Genomic DNA, 20,936 nt, shown 5'->3' with positions numbered 1-20,936 from the left:
GTGTATGTCTCTTTTTATCTATTTATCTTTTTATCTGTTTATTTGTTTTATCTATTTCCTTTTTACTGTTTTTATCTATCTATTGTACAGCACTTTGGCTACCCCTGTGGTTCTTAAAATGTGCTATAGAAATAAAGTTGATTGATTGATTTATTTGCATTTATCCTTTTAACAAATCATCTCAGACACTGTAAAATATCTGCTTCTTTTCTCTAAATTGTCTGTTCAGAGCTGCTCTTTTCTGCTCTGGAAACAATGTCATTAAGAGAGAGCTGGAGCTAAAGCTAAGAGCTGAAAAATTAGAAATGTTCACTGCAGCTGTTGTCTGTGCGGATTTCTTTTACACTTCCTCCTATTGATAAAATAATGGGTTGTTGTCTAAACTATTGCTAGCTTCTAACCAACCGGCATCCAACCATCACTTTGACTGACTACACACAGCTTCACCTACAAAAAGTGAATCTGGGACAGATGGATACCTTTGTACGCCTTTGTTACAGGCCTCAGACATGGCAATTTGAGAATGAGCAACTTGGGGAACTGCAACAACAAAACAATGCCTGAAAACCCAGGTAGCATTTTTGCCATACCCTTATTTTTCAGACTCATCTGGAGTGTTTTGAAACCATTGCCGTTCCCTTTTGAAAAACATGTTGAGAAGTGAAATCCCAGCTTAACACCAGGGAAGAATGTTTCCAACCTGAACAATTACAGAGGAACTAGAAAATAAACACTTTGTTTCAGTTCTTCATTTGAATCAAATTTCATTAAACTTAGTTTTATTTCTTGTTTCTTGTTTTTGTCATCCTTCCTTCCCAACACAGAGCGGAGGAAGCAGAGTTGAACAAAGCAGTCTCTGACGGTCTGAGTGTCTGACCTACTTTTAGACCTTTGACCGAGGCTTTTCTTACCTCAGGGCTGCAGCCATGATGCAGCTGTCCCCAGAACAAGCACAGGCGCTGGAGTCATCATGGTTCATGCCCAGGTTGTGGCCCATCTCGTGGGCCAGGGTCGCCCCCACTGCGATAGCGCGGTCATTGTGATCCTACAGGAATGGGTTAGAATGCATCTGCCTTGTGAGTGGAGATTTATTGGGGATAACCAGCATTTGATGTCAGTTTGAAGGAATCATGCACCACGGTTTGACTTCTAACACGTCATATGAATAGGTTCTTTGCCTTGTAATTTCCTGACTGTCCACTATCCACTGTGGCTCAGTGGTTAGAGCCGTCGTCCTCCACTGAGAGATGTGTGTGTGGATGAGTAAATGAGTTGTAAAGTGCTTTGAGAAGCCTGGTTGGAAGTTATACAAGTACAGTTCATTCAATACAATAATGTTAAGCTGCATTTTCACAACAACGTAAAGCAAAAGCTTTGTAGCTCTGATGGTCTCCAGGTCAAATTGTATTTTGCAGTTTTGGTCATCACGTACCCATGCAAAAATATGGTCTGTAACAGGCCTCTTTGTGCTCATTTTAGCTCTGCAGTAGACTTCCAACCAATAAATGTTAAAAATGCAGTTCGATTCAAATCAGGCATTAAGCTCCTAAAGTAAGAAGATCATTTAAATCGTTTGTTTAAAAACTTGAATGGGCTAGGTTGTGCTTTCTCTGTATTTTATACAAGCAGCATCTGCTTCAATACAGCTTCATGGAGAGTCTGTGTCTCTCACACATGACAGAGATTATAAAAGGGTTGGAGAAGTTTCTCCTCCTACCCCAGGGGGAGGAGGATCTCTTTTCAGCTGACAGCAAAGACAAACAAAATGCATTAATGATAATTAATACAGAGTCCTATAGATGTATTAAACCATCCTTCCATTTTCTATTTCTGCTTGATCCTGCGCAGTGTGGAGGGGAGCCGGTGCCCATATTGATACAAACGTAAATTAAATGCACGGGTGCAAAATGGTAACAGTTTTATTCTCTATTTGTACAAATTGCATACAAAATGGTAATCATTTGTACAAAATGGCTACCACTGAGTCCAAGGTGGGAATATGACTTCCAGAAGTACAAACTGACCAACACAAACACAATGCATCACCTGAGAATCAAGACCTTTTGTGCCTATCCACCAGGAAGAATTCAAACTATTCTACCAGAGATATTTTATTGCACCGCTACGACTCATCATCTGCCCACCTCACCTGAATTACACCAACCGAGTGATCAGCACAGAGAGTTCCAATGTAGGCAAGACCTACGGTGGCTCCTTCAAAGTCAATAGCACTGAAAGACAGGAAGAGAAACACATATAATATTCACAAGAGTCACCCGTTTATTATTATCACAATTTATTCAGAATCTCATTAGTTTTGAATAAATATAGACATGTCTGGGTTTACAGGAATGATGATCTGACAGTCACTGTCACTACAGCAGTTCTGTTTTATTTGGCTTTTTATTTAGAAAGTAATAACGTCATCGCAATGGCTAAATTTGGTCATGAAAAGACCTTCACATGCTTATGTTCCTGGCAGTTCTGCAACTCTATATAAGCAATCATATCACTACATGACTCATATGAACCTCATCCTTGTGACTGTAATGAAACAAGACAGCTTAAAAAAAAGACTATTGGTTTCACTTGAAAATGGTTTCCGCTACTATTTGACTACATGGGCGCAATCTTTTCTGAACAGTTTGAAATCTTTAGCTGTGAACATAAAAAGGCATGTAAACCCAGTGGTGCCTCAGTGCTGCCACTCATGGGCTGATATGTTAAAATTAGCAGTGGTGGGAGTGGTTAACTTTCAGACGAAACATGATTACTAGAGATACAGATGACTGGACTTTGTGAGAATCAGCATTTAGACAAATTTAAAGAGAACTCTGTCTTAAAGCAGCAAGACTGATAGGTCAGGTTTTAGTCCATAAACTTGAGACAGATTGGGTCCTACTTATAGAGGTCTGTCAGACCTGATGAGGTGTGCGTTGTCATGATTTTTTCTTTTCACCAACTCCGTGTTTCTCCACTTCAGGAAGGCATCCAGGTTGTTCCCAGCTGGGGGGGTCACAGAGATCAAGTCCCCATGTGTCCAGACTTCCAGACCCACCAGAGCAATGAAGGTCCTCAGGGGTTTGTATGCCTACAGGAAATCACCAAACTTAATAAAATATTTGTATTTTGTTCTTATAATAAGAGGCTTTTAGAAACAAAAGCAAAAAAGAAAAAGGCTAAATGGAATAAAACTGTTACATGGTGGTTAGCATCACATGACTCAAGCCCTGAGAAGCTCAGTTTCTGCCTCCTTCCCACTAAGGAAGTTACTCAGAAAAAGCAAAAAACACTGACTCACCATGTTGACAAAATTGACGATTTCAAATATCCTCTTTCTCAGCGCAGTCAGGTCTTTGTTCATCTTCACATACTGAAACAACATCGCTTGCCTCAGAAGAAAGTCACATTCTGTTTTTCAGCAGTGCATTCATGAGAACATATCATTCCATCTGCGGAGCGTGTGTAATCTGAACCGCCGCTCAAAGGATTGGTGGTCTGATTCCCAGTTGCTCTGTTTGTTAAACCCCTCACTTCCTCTGATGGGCTCACTGATGGGTGTGTGTGAAAGAGTAAGAGCTTCATAAGCAAGATTTTAGCAGATTATAGTAATCCCATGGAGAATGGATATAGTACAAGCAAATTTAGTTGATTTAACACCCAAATATGCTGGCTTTGGTTAGGGTTAGGGTTAGCAAGTGTTTCAGCTGTAAAAATATGTATGTTGGTATCATAACTTGTGTGTTTTTTCTTTGCCATGACTAAAGCTGGAGGATAATCATCCTCTAAAAGAGCCGCTTCTGTAAATTTTTGCCAGTTTTCTATTAGATGTTATGTGTGTTTGTGTGGATAGGTGAACACATTAGAAAGGTCCAAGCCAAAACTTAAATGTGGGACTTGTTCAGCATTTAAAATTAGGACTTGAAATGTTTTAGTTTTAAAATCTTACCTCACGATTATCTGCAACAAGAAAGAGCTCAATGTATTTCTGCTGGTAGACAATAGAAATACCCTGGAAAACAAAACACAAAAAAAACAGGGCACTTCTTTGTTAATGCCTGTTTTATAAATTAAAGGATTACTAATGTAACTGATGATAGTTTGTATAATCTAGTCATTTTTGAAGTGACGTTCTGTCTATTACAGGACAGATAGGAGCCAGGTTGGGTCAAACCACTTTGAATCCGAATCTGAATTTAATTAGATTTAGATTAATGGAATTGATTAGCACATCGATTATAAAATTAGCTGCATTGCCTTATTTTAATGAATCATTTACTATAATTTTTTAAAAGTATTTATACATGGATGCTGTTTTTGAACAAGCTTTGAAAACATTTCAAGTACTTCAGGGGTACACTGAACCCCATTTGAGAACCAGTGGCAGAAACGGTGCCTCAAACATAAGCCAGCTCTGTCCTGGGCTGCCCACTGGAGTCCATCGAAGAGGTGAAGGAGGACAGAAAGACGCTGGCCAAGCTAACACCCATCATGGCCAGGTCCTCCCATCCCCTGTACAACACTGTGAGTTTCTGTAGTACAAGACTTTTACATCCCATCAGACTGTACATATCTATAATAAATAATCTCATCACTCTACATTTTCTCCTCTGCTTTTTTTTTTCTTTCACGGACACTAGTCAAATCAGTCATAATATCACACCGTGCAATATATATGTACATATTTTTTCGGTAAATATATATCTTATTAATTCTTTTCTTCTTTCTTCTTCTTCTTTTTTTCTGCACATTGTCCTGTTGCTGCTGTGACATCTGAATTTCCCCACTGTGAGATAAATAAAGTCTTATCTTATCTTAACAAAGAGACAAACTTAACAAATAGCATTATGTAAAAGTGTAATATTAGGTAAAGTAGCGTTCTTTTACACCGGTGTGTTGTTTTTGAGAAAGAGCTGTTTTTTAAACCTGAAAACCAATATACTGGAATTCCATTTGCATACTCAATAACCTAGCCTGGATGAAGACGTTTGCCCTTTTCTCCACACTCCTTCCTTTATGACTGATGTCACAGCTGCTCAGGTATAAACTACTAACAACTATTTGATTGGGCATCTCTTCAAAAATGACTGGACTGCCTCTTCACACCTAGGACTGTCTGAAACAGATGTGGAAAGTCGTGCCACTGATGTACTGACCCCTGATCTGGAGCGGCTGCGGCTCGTCGGAGGTTCAAAATCATCATTCCAGGTGGTGTTGGTGACGCCACACACAGCAGGGGTAAAACTGCTGCTGTTGAAAGTTGTCACTGCATGATCCCCCTCATCATCACTAGACAGGGGCTCAATCAGGTACTTCTGAGCAGATGTTCTGAAGTAACCCCTAAACCAAGATTACACAGGTGAGTCATCTTTCAGACAGTATCTTTTAAAACAGGTAACGCCGGGAAGAAGTTCCCCCCAGCCAATTTCTTGATATCCTTTCTATTTTGTTGCTTTACAACTTTGAGTTTAAATGGATTTATAATTTATTTATAAATGAAATAAAACTGAAAAGTGGTTTATGGATATGTATTTATTCAATTACGGCAAGTGGGAAGGTGCTGTTTGTATACAGCAATATTTAAATCAAATATTCTCAGTTGGATAAGGGTCTGGGCTTTGCCTGGACCACCCCAGAGCATTTAACTGTAGTTCCTTAAACCAGTGGAGTGTTTCGGGTCATTGTCCTGCTGGACGGTGGACCTGTGTCCCACTCTCAAATCTTTGGAAAACTCTAACAGGTTTCAAGACTTTCTCTGTATTTCGCTCCATGCTTCTTGCTGTTAACTCCAACTGGTTTCCCAGTCCCTGCTGTTAAAAATATCCCCTCAACATGATGCTGCCACCACCATGCTCGACTTAGGGGTGGCTTACTCAGCATGAAAGGTGTGAGGTTTGTGCTAGACATGGTGTCGTCCTTGACAACCTAAAAGTTCAGTTTTAGTTTTATCTGATCACAACACCTTCGTCCACATGTTTGGAAAAGAAACTCTGGTCTGCCTTACTTTGTTTTTCAAGCAACGTTTTTATTCCTGCTACAGTTCAGGAAAGTATTCTTAGTTTGGGCAAAAGGCTTATCTGAAGAACAAAGCGCATGTGAAATTGATGTCTTGTTATTTTTCAGGAAAGTGAGGGTGTGATTGGAACCAGATGTCCTGCCAAAGAATGTGTTTAAACTCATGTCTCAGTTAGAGTTTGTTTTTATCCACTTTGGCCAGCTTGACTTTGAGGAAAAAGGCATGCTGTGAGTATGAGTGTGTATGAGGGACACCAGAACGTGCTTTGGACTAAATAACTGAACTCAGAGAACTTTACTGGGGGTCACTTGTGAACAGTTTGGTCTACACCGTCCGGTTCTTATGCATCATCTGTCATGTACGTGACAAAACCGCTGGTGGTTCACCTGCCCCATTACAACCTGTCGAGTTAACAATTGAAATTGTTAATAAGCGTCCGTTTTGAGCTAAAATCTACTGTAAGTTCTCATAATTACTTGGCCCCAAAAAATTGTTATTAGCTAACAAGAATGACCCTATAGCAGCTAAACAGCAAACAAAAAATTATCAAAAGAACCCTACATAAGGTCATCTGATTTTGCTACTGCAACCACACTGTTTTTGTTTCTTTTAACAGTTTTTTTCTTGTTGGCTCAAGGGTTTTCCTGTGGTTTACAGGTCTGTGTACTTTAGTCATGCTCATTCTGGAAAACTGGTTCTGTAGCTTCTTTTTTTGATGCTTGACTGACTCAATGAGGTAAAGACGAGGTTACGATCATTACCTGTACTTGTAATGTCAACAGTAGGGAAGTGTTCTCATTACAACTATATAAAGTGAAAAATAATTTTAAAGTGGTGCTTACAGCATTTAAATGCACATCTATCCCCTGCCCCCCTAAAAAAAAAAAAAAATCATCCATTTTTAAAATATGCCATCAAAATTTCAGATTTTTATAATCCAGATTTTGATTTATCTGATAGCCCTTAATTATAGAAGCTGAGAAATGTGTAATGATCACTGATTTAATGTGGTTTTCTTTGGTCCCTCAAGAAAACAAATGATCACATTATGTAAAGAAACTGGTCATGTTCTTGATATAACGTTGTGTTTGAGAAGTTTGGGAAAACAAGTGTTCTTTTCTGTCCTGAGAAAATTATGGTGCAAAATGAGATCATTTTTGATGTTCCTGATCTCTAAGCATTTAAAAAGTATGATTTTGAAATAGTTTTGATCACAAAGTTTCTATTTAAATATCATTAAATATTTAATCCTATTATCTTGAGAAAAGAAGCCCTATTGAATACAATAATAAAAAAGGTACCACTACAACACAAGCCCTGGTATCTGGAATACTGAGATAAATAGGCCATTATCTTGAGATAAGGTCATGAAAAGGAACCTTTAAGCATGGTCGTTTAGCTCCTGTAACTAGGAGTTTTACAGATAAGTGCAAAACCTTACATGTTGACAGCAGAAGACTTCCTAGTCCACTTGGCTCCTAAAATCCTTAAGAGGTCAGGTAGTAGCTCAAAATCTAAATGCTAACAAGACACAAGGTAATGTAAGTTGTTTCTGGGATGGAAAATGATTGCAGATGGTTACTAACTGATCACACAACTGTGCATCTTCAGTAATCTGATTTTATACAGTAATTAACTGTCACTGAAATAAAAATCCAGTGGACTATCCACTGCCAGCACTCATTGGGATTCATGGCCACTATCTTGCTGGAAGCTATGATGCAAGTCGATGCCACACACTGTTAATATCATCACTCCAAAAACACAGAGATAGCTTACTTTTACGTCAGTACACATATATCATGAGTATAGTGAAAATGAGGGAAAAGACTGGTCAACCTGGCCCACTATTGCTAGGGTTGCCACACGTCCTTTAAAATACGCAATCATCCTGTATTTGACAAGAAAATTAGGGGTCTTGTTTGGAATGGGGGTTTATCCTGTATTTCCAAGTTGTATTGAAGGCATCATTTTACTTTAACCTGACACTCCTGCTTGTCCAAACTGAGTCATGAGCAGCAAGTACAGGCATGAGTGGGACGATTCCGATCCTCGTCTAGTAGGTGTCAGGGAAAAAGGAGTTCAAATCTGATAAGTTCCCCTGTGGCCTCGCAGAGTAAAATCCCTGTTCTCTCAGGGAGAACATGATCCAAAGACCTGCATCAGTTCATGGTACCCCAAGCTCCTGCGGTATTATCATCATTTTTTAAACTTCTCTGATACTCTGATCAAGTACATTATGTTTTATATGTAACTGCCTATTTATTAGCAAACAACTTTAGATGAGTAAACTTTTACTTGTAACTGAATGACATCCTGTAATTTTCAACTAGGGAGTGATTTTCTTTTTAATTGAGGTGTTTGTGCCATGACCTGGCCTCAGCATCATTAGGCTATGTTATAATGTGATTTGTTTATTAAAGTTTTATTGCAGTTACAGGAACATTTATTTAGTACATAAATCCCTATATAAAGGGGATTTATGTATTAACACACAGTCCCCGTATAAAGAATTTAATTTGATACATTATTTTAAAATAATAATATTATGATATGACAAATCAGCAAAATAAAGATGTACTGTCAATACCACAATAATGCAAATTTATATTCTTAGGATTACAAATACACTGTTTTACAAATGCATTGTATTTGCAATATAGTGTACTACAAATATAAAAATTTAAAATGTTTGTAAAAATGTATGATAAATTTAAGCAATGGCAAAATCTAAGCCTAAATTTCTAAATTTGTTTATCTATCTAGATATCTTAGCAAGCTAACTAGTTAGCTAAGATAGATATCTGAGTAGGTAGATAGATAGTAGCGAGTAGCTAGCTAGCTAACTAGAGCCTATATGTATCTATGTATTTATCTATCTATCTAGATGTCTTAGCTAGCTAGCTGGCTAGATATCTAGCCCGATAAAAAATCAAAAAATGCAGGGAAATTAAAAACAAAGATATTGAGTGACAGTATAATTGTGCTGACTGATTGTTTGAATGCTGCCGCACTTTTATTTTAGTTAATAAGTTATGGTTCAATTAACTGTTTGTCTTGTTGGTGCCTTTTTCATTACTAATTAGAGCTTATAACTAAAACGTCTTCCTTCAGCTCATTTTTATGTTCATTGGTAATAAAGCAGTAGAAGTATTAAGTGTGAATCGCTATACTTTTTTGAGTCCATAATCCCTAATTTAAAATGTGTCACTGATGCATCAGTTGGCACATGGTTGTTGTGGCCCCTAGGAGCAAAGGTTGGCTTTGGTACACATCCTTTATTTTTCTTTATGATATGTGGCAACCCTAACTATCATGATAAAATGACCAAATGTTGTAATCATTCTAGCTAGATCAGAGAATAATTGCTCTTTAAGTAATTATGTACTTTACATGTGTTCTTAGTCTAATCAGAGCCAGGGTCTGTCGTTAGATGCACTTAGACTACTAACTTAAACCTAAATGCTTTTGTCTTGTTCCTCATAATTCCTGAAAAGTTAATGTGTGCACACATTAACCACCTAATGTGTGCTTTATCAGTTAATATTTGACATCCTATAGCAAATCAGAAGGACATAACAAAAATAAACCACAAGGGCTCACCTGAGTCCATCACAAGTACTGATGCTGACAGACGATCCACTGTCATTCACTATCTTTCCATGGTAGTAACAGTGATCCTGGTGAGGACAGAAAATCAACACAAGAAATTTTGAAATTGTCTCATTGTTTTATTTGAGTCCTTTTAAGATCATACTGTCAAAATAGGCAACAGCTTCCAGTAATTTGCAGTGAGTCACGTCTTATCCTCTGGACAAATGAAAACACTTACAATGTTATCTGGGCTTGTAGTGACCAGGCTGCCATCTTCCCGGTAGTACGTTTCTGTGTAGTCGTTGGTTAATAATTTGCTGACAAAGAAAGAAAAACAAACTAGATAGTGGGTCACAGCTGTTTTTATGAACACATTTAGCCCTGTTATTCTTTCAGACTTTAGGGCGGAGTGAAGAACCGGCAATAAAAGTTAAAAAAGATAAAAAGAGGGGATCAAAGTGTGTCTTTTGAAATTTTTTTACAACACATGCTTTACTAAAAATAGTGAAGTAGGTCAGTGAAGTGTACTGTGAGGTCATACCTATTTTTTTCAAGTTGCATTTCAATGTCTTTTCCTCCCACGGTCATTGCATACTTAATTATCTTTGGTCTAAGGTGCTAAAGGGGGGAAAGAGCAAGAAATCTTAGTTTCTTCTTAATTTTTTTCATCTTATATCTGTCCATGCACTCAAAACGTCTTTATAACTCATGTGAGGGTGCAGATAAGTCACAATGCCACTCCACAAAATACACCAATGCTTCGTTGTCATCGCTGAATTTGAGATAGAGCAATGTACCTCTGTGGTTCTTTTTCTGACGGTGTGAAGTCGGACCGGTCTGACCACCTCATAGTCCTTGCTCTCCTTAAACTCTGGATCATGATTTTCTATGGACACACAATATATACGAGGTGGATAATGGTTAAATAGTTAAATAGGAGAACTGCATCGAGTGTAGCTTGTCTCTAAGTGTATAATTGACAACCAAGAGTCCAGTCCAGGAGGCAGAGTTGGAGTCCTACACACCTCTCTGCTGCTTCTCCTCTGTTCAACACACAAACCAGTCATTTATTACTAATTGTCATTTTATAACGAATGGGAATGTTTTTGCATTGTTTTCTGAGGTGACTGTAGTTGTGAATTGGGACTATTTAAATAAACTAAACTGAATTGTTTATGTTCATCCATGACCTTTATGATCATGCCACTCTCCAGCTCCTTCTGGGTGATTCCAATGTGTTTCCAGGCCAGAGAGGGTACAAACCTTCTGGGTCTATTCCCAGTGGGATGTACCGTGAAAAACCTCCAGTAGAAGGAATCCTAATCAGATGCCCGAACCACCTCAGGTGACTCCTTTCAATGTAGAGGAACAGTGGCTCTACTTCAAACTCCCCCTGGAGCAGGGAAAAGGAGGTTTTGTGCACAGGAGACCCTGAGATCCAAGGAGCGGTGCGGGGACTTCAGGGTCGTAAAAGAACTGTGTCCACAGCGACTGGTTTTGTGCCTTTTTCATGTGATGATTAGTAGTCGACGAACCCATATGCAGACATGCTGAGGCAGAATCAGGAGGAAGACTCATTAATTTTAATAACCAAAACAAAGGCAAAATGGAAACAAGAAAACCAGGAGTACTTAGTGGGATGACAAGCCAAATGGAACAAGCAGAACGATCTGAGAAAAACTGAAGAAAAGTAAGAACCATGTATAGAAGGATGATGAGCAATAATTGACAGCAAGTGTTGGCTTAAAAATGAGAAACAGATAGTGACTGATGAGCTAAAACAGGAGCAGTTGAGGATATCTAGAAACAGTAAAGAAGCAAGAGTCTCAAAACACAACTAAATAACCAAAACTACTCAAACCCACAACAACGACAAAAAAAAAACTACAATTAATACAAACCCAAGACACTAAAAAACCCCTGAACTATGTCATTCTGGCTCAACAAGGAGCAGTAAACCTTGTGGCTATTGGCTGCTGGCATATTTGTCAAACAACAGTGCAGTCAAAGCTCGGTTGGCCAAAGCTCATGTAGTTTTGAAATTAAAATGTTGCCTAGTGAAAGTCACTGAAATGTTTTTAATGCATTTTTTTTAAAAGCGTCTTTTTGCATTTAAATTTTCTTCAGAAAACTGAAGCTTCAAAATATTTTCCTGACTTAAAAAAAATAAAACATTATAAGCCAGAGAAACTTTAATGCGCTAGAATCTGAGCCAACATCCTAAGGGCTCCTTCTTTCTCTCAGGTCTACATGCTGAGCATTTCCACCTGGAGACGACACCCAACAGTGGAGGAGCTCTGTCCCTGGGGTATGCATAACTTCATTTTAGAGATAGGGAAAAACAAGAACAAATGCAACAATTCGCAGAACTAAATCAGATATCCCATCTCACCACATGGGTAGGAGAAAAGAGAAGATTGGCATAAAAATGCTTCTGCTTCTAGCCTTGGGCTCAAGCTTTTGCCCAGTGAACTCATGCAGTAATAACTGGATGCTCATTGTCTCCGTTTAACAATTTATGACCTTAATAGGACTTGGTACACTATCAACACTAGCTGAAACTAGCAGTGAAGTCCCTCTCCTGTTGAATAATTATCAAGTGCTCAGTCAGTCACAGGCACTGCGATCAAAAATAAAATGTAGGTTTAAAAAAATGTATGACAAAAGAGCTGTAATTTATTGGTGCAGACTCTCCCCCCGTTGCTTAAATAATCTTTTGCATTTATAGATAAACTTTATTAATGACTGGTAACCATGAAGCTTCATGAAGCGTCAGCTACTAAAGAAGATTAAACACAGGAAGTGTGGAGCAACACCTGTGGCTGACAAGGTGCTAGATGTTGTGTGGTTGTGGTGGGGTCTGGTTTCCATGATGCTTCTGTTTTTTTATAAACTGAAATGGAAACTTAATTTGTGTTGGGTATTTTGAGCATGGGCGGTCACAGCACAAAAAAGTTGAAGCCATTCATCCATTTTCTTTTACCAGCTTCTCCTTTCCAGGGGAGCTGGTGTCTGTCTATCTCCAGCAGGTGTTCGAGAGTCAGGGGGACACCCTGGACAGGTCTCCAGTCCATCACAGGAACACATAGAGACAAACAGTCACACTCTCACTCACACCTTGGGACAATTTAGAGTCACCAATGAACCTAACGTGTATGTTTTTTGTCTGTACATGAAGGACAGACGGAGAGAACATGTAAACTCCATACAGAAAGGCCGGGAGTCGAACCTGTGACCTTTTCATTGTGTGGCGACAGCTCCAACCACTCTACTGCCATGTTGCCGTCCAATTTAAGCCTGTTAATGACAACATTATGAAATTTCATGCATTGTGGAATCCATCTTCTTTACTTGGCATATTAACGAGGAACTAGTTGGACTTCCTCTTTATGTTTCGTGTGCAGTTAATCAGTCTCTGATTTAACAGTGTTTTCAGCAGAAAAAAAACATATTCTCATTGTCAGGCTGCTGTGTCTACAGACTTGACAGGTTGGGGTTTTTTTTGTTCCTTGACATCCTTAGCTCCCTTATCACCCACCAACATGAAAGGTGAGCCATCATGTAATTGCCACTATCTGTGTGTGTGTGTTACTTTGTCTCTCCATCTGTCAGCAAAATATCTCACAAACTAGCAGAAGGATCTTAACTATCAGCACGTCTCCGCTGGGTGTACACCTACAACTGATGAGTTTTTTGGAGCCAGCTAAATTCAAGATGGTCACTGCCAAACACAAAAATGGTTATAACTCAATCAGTTTTACCGATATCGAGTTAAAACTGTTTCTGAGAATCATCCCCAACACAAACTCTGAGCGCCCAGATCATACAAGATCTTTGTTTCAAGCTGACATCAAAGGTGGTGGGCAATATGTATTGGTTCAAGGCATGCTAGGCCTTTCTTTTACATCATATTTGTCTACTTAAAAATAAAATAAAATGTGACATTTCTTCATTTATTTGCAAAAAATCTATAAAGGGAGGTGACTAATTTCCTTTGAGTCACTGTTACCTGAGGACGCTTGCAGCACCTGAGAGGGTGGAAGTTTCGTTGTTATCCAAAGTCCACCTCCTACAATGTGCCATAAATGTGTTTATTTTGTTTGGGATGTGAGGCAATGTCAGACGGCAGCAAGCACGCTGGTAACCTAACAACTGCAGCGTTCAAAAGGATGTTACGCCAGCCGGCAGTCACTCTGCTTTAGCAAGTCTTGTCTAATCACGTGTTGGAAATATCCTTTGGGTCCAGAAATAAAACTGTAGAAAAGTGGATCACTCATTAGTAGGAACATTCACTTTGGAGTCTAGTTCTTTATTTCTTGCTTGCCTAGAAGCTTTCAAACACCTGATGCTCAGGAACACAAACCTGTATTTTAAGAAGCTTGGCTTTAGTTATTAATTAGGCATTGTGCTGAACAGAGGTAACATTACCCAGTTACTCACCCGAGGGCTTCAGCGAGGCATTCAGGATCAGGATCCACAATAGGAGAGATGGCGTCATGGTCCGAGTGTAGACAGTAAGTGTAACAGAGCTCTGTTCAGGCTTTATGCTACCTTCATGTCGTATTCCTGTCTCTGAGAGGCCACACCTGAGACAGCCCTCCAAGACCTGTCACAGCCACTTCCTTTGCCTACAAGCTTACAACACACTCCCAGACCAGCCTGAACACGCCCCTGCTTCGCTGAAAGAATTCAGGAAGAATGCAGCTGAAGTTTGTGGTCAGAGCTGAACCCACATTCAGCTTGCACGTCTTCTGCTTCTTCAAATCTTATCAAATTTTGATGACAACTAAATCCAAATTTGACATTTCACATCGTTTCGTAATGTTTCTTTTTTTTTTTTTTTTTGCTTTGCTTTTGCTTCTTCTTTCAGGCTCCTTTTAAAGCCACAAATCGGCAGAACATTGACTCACTCTGTGTTGTGTCTGCCCGACTAAGGAAGGACACTTACATCAGAAGGTAATTTCCACCCAAATGGCATCTCAGCCTGCTGTCACCACATCATGAAGCGTTGCACCGGTTGTCAAATGGCCACTCAAAGTAAGCTCCATCTGCCAGCAGCAGTGTCCTCAGATTCTGATTCTCTCCCACTGACCACATGCTTGTATTCACAGCAAAGACAAACAGTCTGAAGACAATAAGGCCAATGTACTGTTCCCCCTCTCTCTTCTGCTGACTGGGTTAAATCAGAGCACAGAGACAGTGTCTATGGGCAGAGTAAATGAACCAAATCTGTGATAAATATACAGTGCCACCTATGCGTTTTGACATTTTTGGTGTGACAGCAGTAATTAAGGGTGCTAGTGCATGAGCACTGAAGCGCCCGTATCACTTTTATGTTTTTGTTTCCGTCGCAATTCTCAGTTTTCATCTCCTCCCTTGGCTCTTGGAAAAAACTGATACAAAAAGCGCATAAAAAGGGTTTGGTTTGATTCTTAAAACCCTTGCAAAAGATTTTCCTCCTAGACAACATTTGGAATTTGGGTGAAACAAGTGAGAAAACCCAGCCCTCGTTGGAGCTCTGTAGCTCAGACCTACTTCACAGCTTGTTTAAAGGGTTAAACGGCTCAGAAAGTTGGACTTCACTTGTCTGAGCTGAAATTTTGATACACTGTATGGTTTTTACACAATTTTAGTTTAGATTTTGTCACCTCTGGTGATTTCAGAACTAAATTTGCAGCTTATAGTCTGATCATATCACACACTTCTGAGTTGTCTAAATGTCTTTATCTCCACATCCTTTTCATGTCCTAAATCAAAGTATAGGTATTTTTGCTTTCTTCTGGTAGCAAAGATTTTCAAAATATATAATTTTCCTCCATCTGTATTACATAGTACTTTCTCTATATGGGCTAGGTTAGATATAAAAACCTAGAGAGATTTGGATGTTGGTTCTACTTTTATTCATTTTCAACACTTAGTAAATAAATTTTCTTTCCCTAAAAGTAATTTTTTTAGATGCCTTCAAGCTTGACATTAGCTCAGCCCTCTGGTTCTGTTTCTGCAGCCTCTCTCCTCAATAAAAGGGTCACTCTTCAATATTATAAAACACTTTTAACCTTTCAAACTCTTCCACTGTGTTGAAACTGTATGGGAGACAGACCTGGGGCGGCTGATTTCAGATGATGTTTGAGGGGATGTTTTAAAGAGAATACATCGATTTTCAATCTGTGCTGGGCACAGTTTCATTCACTGTCAGATTCTACATCGAGCTCACTATTAAAGCCAGGTTTACAAAAGTATCTGACACAGTTTCCTCCTCTGTGAATGATGCTAACAGACCACTGATTAACTCACACGCTTTGGAGATGTCCCTCCGTGAAAAGGTTCTGGTCTGAAATTATTCTCACATTATTTAATGTAACTGGAGGCGATATCGCTCCTAAGGTTTTGTTCAGGGTATGGCTGACTTCACTTACTCTCCCTCCTGCTAAAAAGGACTTAACAACATTCACAACTCTGCTGGCCAGGAGGCTAATGCTACTAATCTGAAAAATCTGCAGCTCCACCTACAAATACAGGCTGGATTAGAGAGGGCATTTATTTCATTAAAAGTGGAAAAACATCAAGCTGACTTTGGCTGATAAGGCTGGATCATTTGAACTAACCATGATTCTGTTTCTGTCCTATGTTAACAGAAAAGGTTGGCAAATCAGTAGGAACTGATAACCACAGCATTGTCTTAACATATCTGTGTTGTGAGGTTCACATGAGTGCTATTGTTCAAATTTCTACATTGCCATCAGTTTTGCAGCCCACGCTTATTTCGACGAAAATATCAGGAAATTCCGTTGGGCAGGAATTTCCTGATATTTTCATAAGGCTAAGCTGAGGTGCTTTACCTTGCTCCTGCTGTTGCTTGGTGTTCTTGCAAAGAATCACAGAAATTTATTCTTAAAACAAACAAAAAACCAAACATGTTTACCATTTATAATCTTCACACAGAAGCTCACTTCAGAATGGACTGACTATCTCTTTAAGAAGATGAAAGTGTAAGTTTTTGTTAGGATTTTTCCCCCAGCTGGATGTGCTTTAGAGGACTGAATCTTTCTAGCCTACTAGGCAAGCACAAACACACATCAACTATGTGCATCATTACAGTTTTACAGCCTTCCTCATTTCCTGGAATATGTGAGCATCACAGATTTTCATAAATTGCCCAACCAGGAGTAATAATGCTTTCAGGGTAACTCAAGAATTTAGATGTCATAATATTTATAGGAGGAAGACATCATACATGGACTTGATAGTTTTTTTGTGTCTGTGTTGAAGTTAATGTCACCCAAAGAATAAGTCATGCTTATTCTGCTCACAAATCTCTCCAACATTTTGCTGATAGATCCTCATTGTGGCCAATTGCCCTAAATACTGACTTTCTGGTTTGTAAAACTTCCTAGCTTTTGTTTCTTTTTTCTTTATTTATTTTTGCATGAAAACGATACAAAGCACGAGGGGTTGGAAACTCCATCACTAAAACGCCTCACAGCATACATCCCTGGCACTGATGTGGCAAAACAAAGAGATCTGTTGGATCAAGACTTGGCAGTAAAAAAAGGTATGTAGGAGAGGAACCGACAGGGAAACAAAGGGCAAGAAACCACAGGTAAAGAAATTAATATTGTTAAAGAAAATAAACAAATCCCCCTCTCAGAATGAAATGCAAACAGTCTGAGAGGAATTTGCACGGAGTTACAAAGTCTACACTGAGCTAAACATGATGAGACAATTGACAGTGGAGCACTTGGTTTTAGTGGTAGAGATAAAAAAAACTGTTAGAAGGATCCACATAAAATGGCTGAAGTTTGAATTATATTGTGCCAAAAATGACCTTATGACAGTCTGGTCATTTTTAAAGTGCTGAGTGCTGTGAATGTGTCAGTCTGCCTGATCAGTCCAAAGATTTACTCCCCCAGTGATGATATATCCAGCAGCTTCAGCTCCATCAGCATAAACACGCTGTCTACGCTCAGCACATGTACAGTATAATTACATAGTAGCACGGATGTTAATCAGCTGAGAAAACAGTGACAAACTAAACAAACAATGCTACAGAAAGGCTTAAGGTTTCTTAATAATACCTAATATAATAATAATAATAATATAATAATACCGTGCCTTGGTTTAGTAATATCATGTTTTAGTAGTTTAGATGTCCTGTACCTTTGTTAGCATTGTCATGTTTTAGCTTAGTTATCTTGTCATGTTCTGTAACTCTGTCTGTAATTTTGTTCTTGTGTTGTAAAACACTTTGAGTTGCCTCGTGCTGAAAAGTGCTATATAAATAAATGTACCTACCTACCTACCTAATGTGGCTAATATTAATCTTTAACTTAAACTTTGAGCACTAACTGATCACATAAGATCTGTGTTTAAAGGTTTGCCATTAACTATCAAAATATCTCATATACCTTCAACTGTGAATCGTCCCAGTGCATGCTGGGACAGTTTGCAGCTGAGTGTGAAGCAGTTAGGATGAGAGTCAGCTCCTCGAAGCCCAAGGCCATGGTTTTCAACCAGAAATGGGTGGAATTCTCCCTCTGGGTCAGGGGTGAGTCTCTGTCTCATTCGGGGGAGTTCAGGTATGTGGGAGTGTTGTTCACGAGTGATGGTAGGATGGAGCGGATCAGGGCCTCCAATCCTTCCTATGGTCCTATGGAGGCTTGGATCATGATCGAAAGAACGAGATTCTGGATACAAGTGGCTAAAATGAGCTTCCTTTATAGGGTGGCCAGGCTCAGCCTTTGAGATGAGGTGAGGAACTTTGTCATCCAGGGGGAGCTCAGAGTAGAGCCGCTGCTCCTCCTCAAAAGGAGTCAGTTGAGGTGGTTCAGGCATCTGATTAGGATGCCTCCTAAACACCTTCCTTTGGAGGTTTTTCGGGCATGTCCCACTGTTAAGACACCTCAGGGCAGACCCAGAAGTCCCTGGGAGGATTATGCAACCTCTCTGGCCTGGGAACACTTTGGGATCCCCCAGGAGGAGCTGGAGAGTGTTGCTGTGGAGAGGGAGGTCTGGGTTTCTCTCCTGGACCTGTTGCCTCTCCAAACCGAACACAGATAAGCGGTAGAAGATGGATGGATGGACCTTTAAATGTATTTAAATGAAGCCATTAGAAAGTAATCATTGCATGTGTGTCTACAACTGATTAACTTTTGGACTCAACCCAGTTCAAGATGTTTGTCACAGCCAGCTGAGCTTAAACCCAAACATGGCTGTAACTCAGCCAGTTTCACACACACTGGAAGTCATTCACAATACATACTATGAAAAGTGTTTGAGTCTGTTTTTTCTGTTAGCAAAAGAAATCATAAACCACTGGACAAATTTTAACTATTTGATGCACGTGCACAACTTATTAAGTTCTGGAGTCAAACTCAAGAATGGCTGCCACAGCTAATATTAGCCAACACAAAAATAACTGTAACTCAGTTCATTTAGTAGTAGTGACAAGAACGCGGGGTAATATGTCCTGAGAGCGAGACCAAAACCAGACACGGAGACAGCAGCTGAAGATAAGTGCTTTTATTTACAAGGTGGTAGATATGTACAGTGTGTGTGTTGTGGTAGGATCTGGAAAGCAAGAGGGACAGGGTGAGTCTCGAGCACCAATCCTATTGTCAGCTGAGCACTGCATGAATGACTTAATTTTGGTTCTTTGGTCTTACAGGTCCAGGTGGAATCCAACGGTGAAGAGGAGGTGAGGGAAGCGTTCAGGTGATCCAGGAACTCGACGAGCCAGTAATCCCGTCCAGGTGAGTATCCAGGTGTTCCAGGTAGGTATCCGTGAGTCAAAGGTTCCGTGACATGGCCAGGTGTCTGAAACAAGGTACATAGAAAACGTAGTCAAAACTTAGTCAAAGTTCTGGTTAGATACGGGGGCTGCGAGTCTAACCCAGGAGGTTCGATGCTCCAGCGTAGGTCTGGTCTCAGCTGGAAGCTTAAGTACTGGCAGTCTTCATTAACTGAATCAGGATCACCTGTGGAGGAAGAACACTGGAGGAACCGCCCCGAGGCGGGGCTAGAAACTCCAGATCCCTACAAGTAGATACTGAGTTAAAACTGAATGTGATAGTAGCTGAGAGTCATTCACAACGCATACTCTGACTGGGACATCTTGCAGTATTGTATGATTAAAATTAATTATTTAATCATTGATTAAAATAGCTACTCCTTCTCAGTATAAAATGAGCTTAGTTTAAAACTCTGGCATAAAAGGCTACTTGTGTTATGTATTCCTTTAAAGCTAGGTCTTTAATCTTAATATTTTTACTTGCTTGTTTGATTGTTTTTATTATTTATTTTTAATATCCCTTTTTTTACCAGTAAAGAAATCCATTGAGATTATTAATCTCTTTTACAAGGATGTCCTGGCCAGGATAAGAAGCAGCAGAACGTGCAAGGTGCAAACGAGCCATTACATTTACAGCAACAGTCTTAATAAGAGTAACAGTAACATTAAAGTTTTTAGATCAAAATATCAGGTAATAAGACAAAATGCAATGCAAGTTTAAAAATATCACAAATTGAGACACTTAAACATTATAGGTTACTAAGTGACTAAGACCTCTGACAGTTTTCATTTACTTGAGTGAATGGGGCATCGTCCCTCTGCCACCCTAATTTTGTGGGTCTGAACCTGACAGGTTTGAAACTCTCTGGTCTAAAATCTGTGTCTGGCTTAAATTTGAGAAGGTCCTCTTCCTTAACGCTAGAAGGATGAGGACCTGCGTCCTCCTGACCAGAGGAGGTTCCTTTGAGTGATCCAGCACAAGTCCATCCATCTGTTACATTAATAATCACCTCTTTTTTTTTCATCTCTGGCTGTGACACAGTTAGGATTCATTGGTCCAGTTCTCAGATAGCTGCTCAGGACCTCAGGTACATTTGATTTCTGGTACATTGTGTTCAAGCTGTAATTATTGCAACCCTGCTGGCTAATTGCAACATAAAATTTGATTGTGTCACCTCAGGAACTTTACTGTTTTGTCACAACCAGTTACGGTTTACACAGACGCAGTTCTCTCTTCAACCGCTGCAGGTCTGAACTTAACGATCACGGGTGAACTAGGCCACATAAGTTTCCATTCATCTTCAGGCTGAAATCCATATCTCATCAGTGATACAGGGGAGAAATGACCCAAGTGTTTGTTAGTGAACCTGTTCAAAAGCTCAAAAGAAGAAAAACATCTCTACACGCCATGTGCAAGGCAGAAGATGGTTTTAGTGTATGTGGATAAATAAAAGGGTGGATATAAAAGGTTATATTCAGGTAAAGTTTGACTTAGCTTATAACAGTTACAACTACATTGTGCATGGAAATTCAATAAAT

At 39.4% G+C, this 20,936-nt stretch overlaps 1 protein-coding gene across 1 annotated transcript in view; it reads right to left on the bottom strand.

Moving 5' to 3' along the window:
* The window catches only part of adam28 (ADAM metallopeptidase domain 28), a 32,553-nt gene extending 18,329 nt beyond the window's left edge, over positions 1-14,224 (bottom strand). The window contains exons 1-11 of the mRNA XM_017433984.3: positions 14,051-14,224; positions 10,408-10,496; positions 10,152-10,228; positions 9,849-9,927; positions 9,620-9,696; positions 5,157-5,340; positions 3,950-4,012; positions 3,302-3,373; positions 2,922-3,091; positions 2,150-2,231; positions 912-1,045 (exon numbers count right to left, since the gene is read on the bottom strand). Coding sequence (XP_017289473.1) covers positions 912-1,045; positions 2,150-2,231; positions 2,922-3,091; positions 3,302-3,373; positions 3,950-4,012; positions 5,157-5,340; positions 9,620-9,696; positions 9,849-9,927; positions 10,152-10,228; positions 10,408-10,496; positions 14,051-14,108 — 1,085 coding nt within the window. The 5' untranslated portion in view covers positions 14,109-14,224. The remainder of the gene's footprint in view (positions 1-911; positions 1,046-2,149; positions 2,232-2,921; positions 3,092-3,301; positions 3,374-3,949; positions 4,013-5,156; positions 5,341-9,619; positions 9,697-9,848; positions 9,928-10,151; positions 10,229-10,407; positions 10,497-14,050) is intronic.
* Positions 14,225-20,936: the final 6,712 nt, after the last annotated feature.

This window comes from Kryptolebias marmoratus, linkage group LG1, assembly GCF_001649575.2.
Source record: "Kryptolebias marmoratus isolate JLee-2015 linkage group LG1, ASM164957v2, whole genome shotgun sequence".
Taxonomy (NCBI): domain Eukaryota; kingdom Metazoa; phylum Chordata; class Actinopteri; order Cyprinodontiformes; family Rivulidae; genus Kryptolebias; species Kryptolebias marmoratus.
The sequence above is the reverse complement of the archived record's forward strand: the minus strand, read 5'-3'. Positions and strand labels throughout refer to the sequence as shown.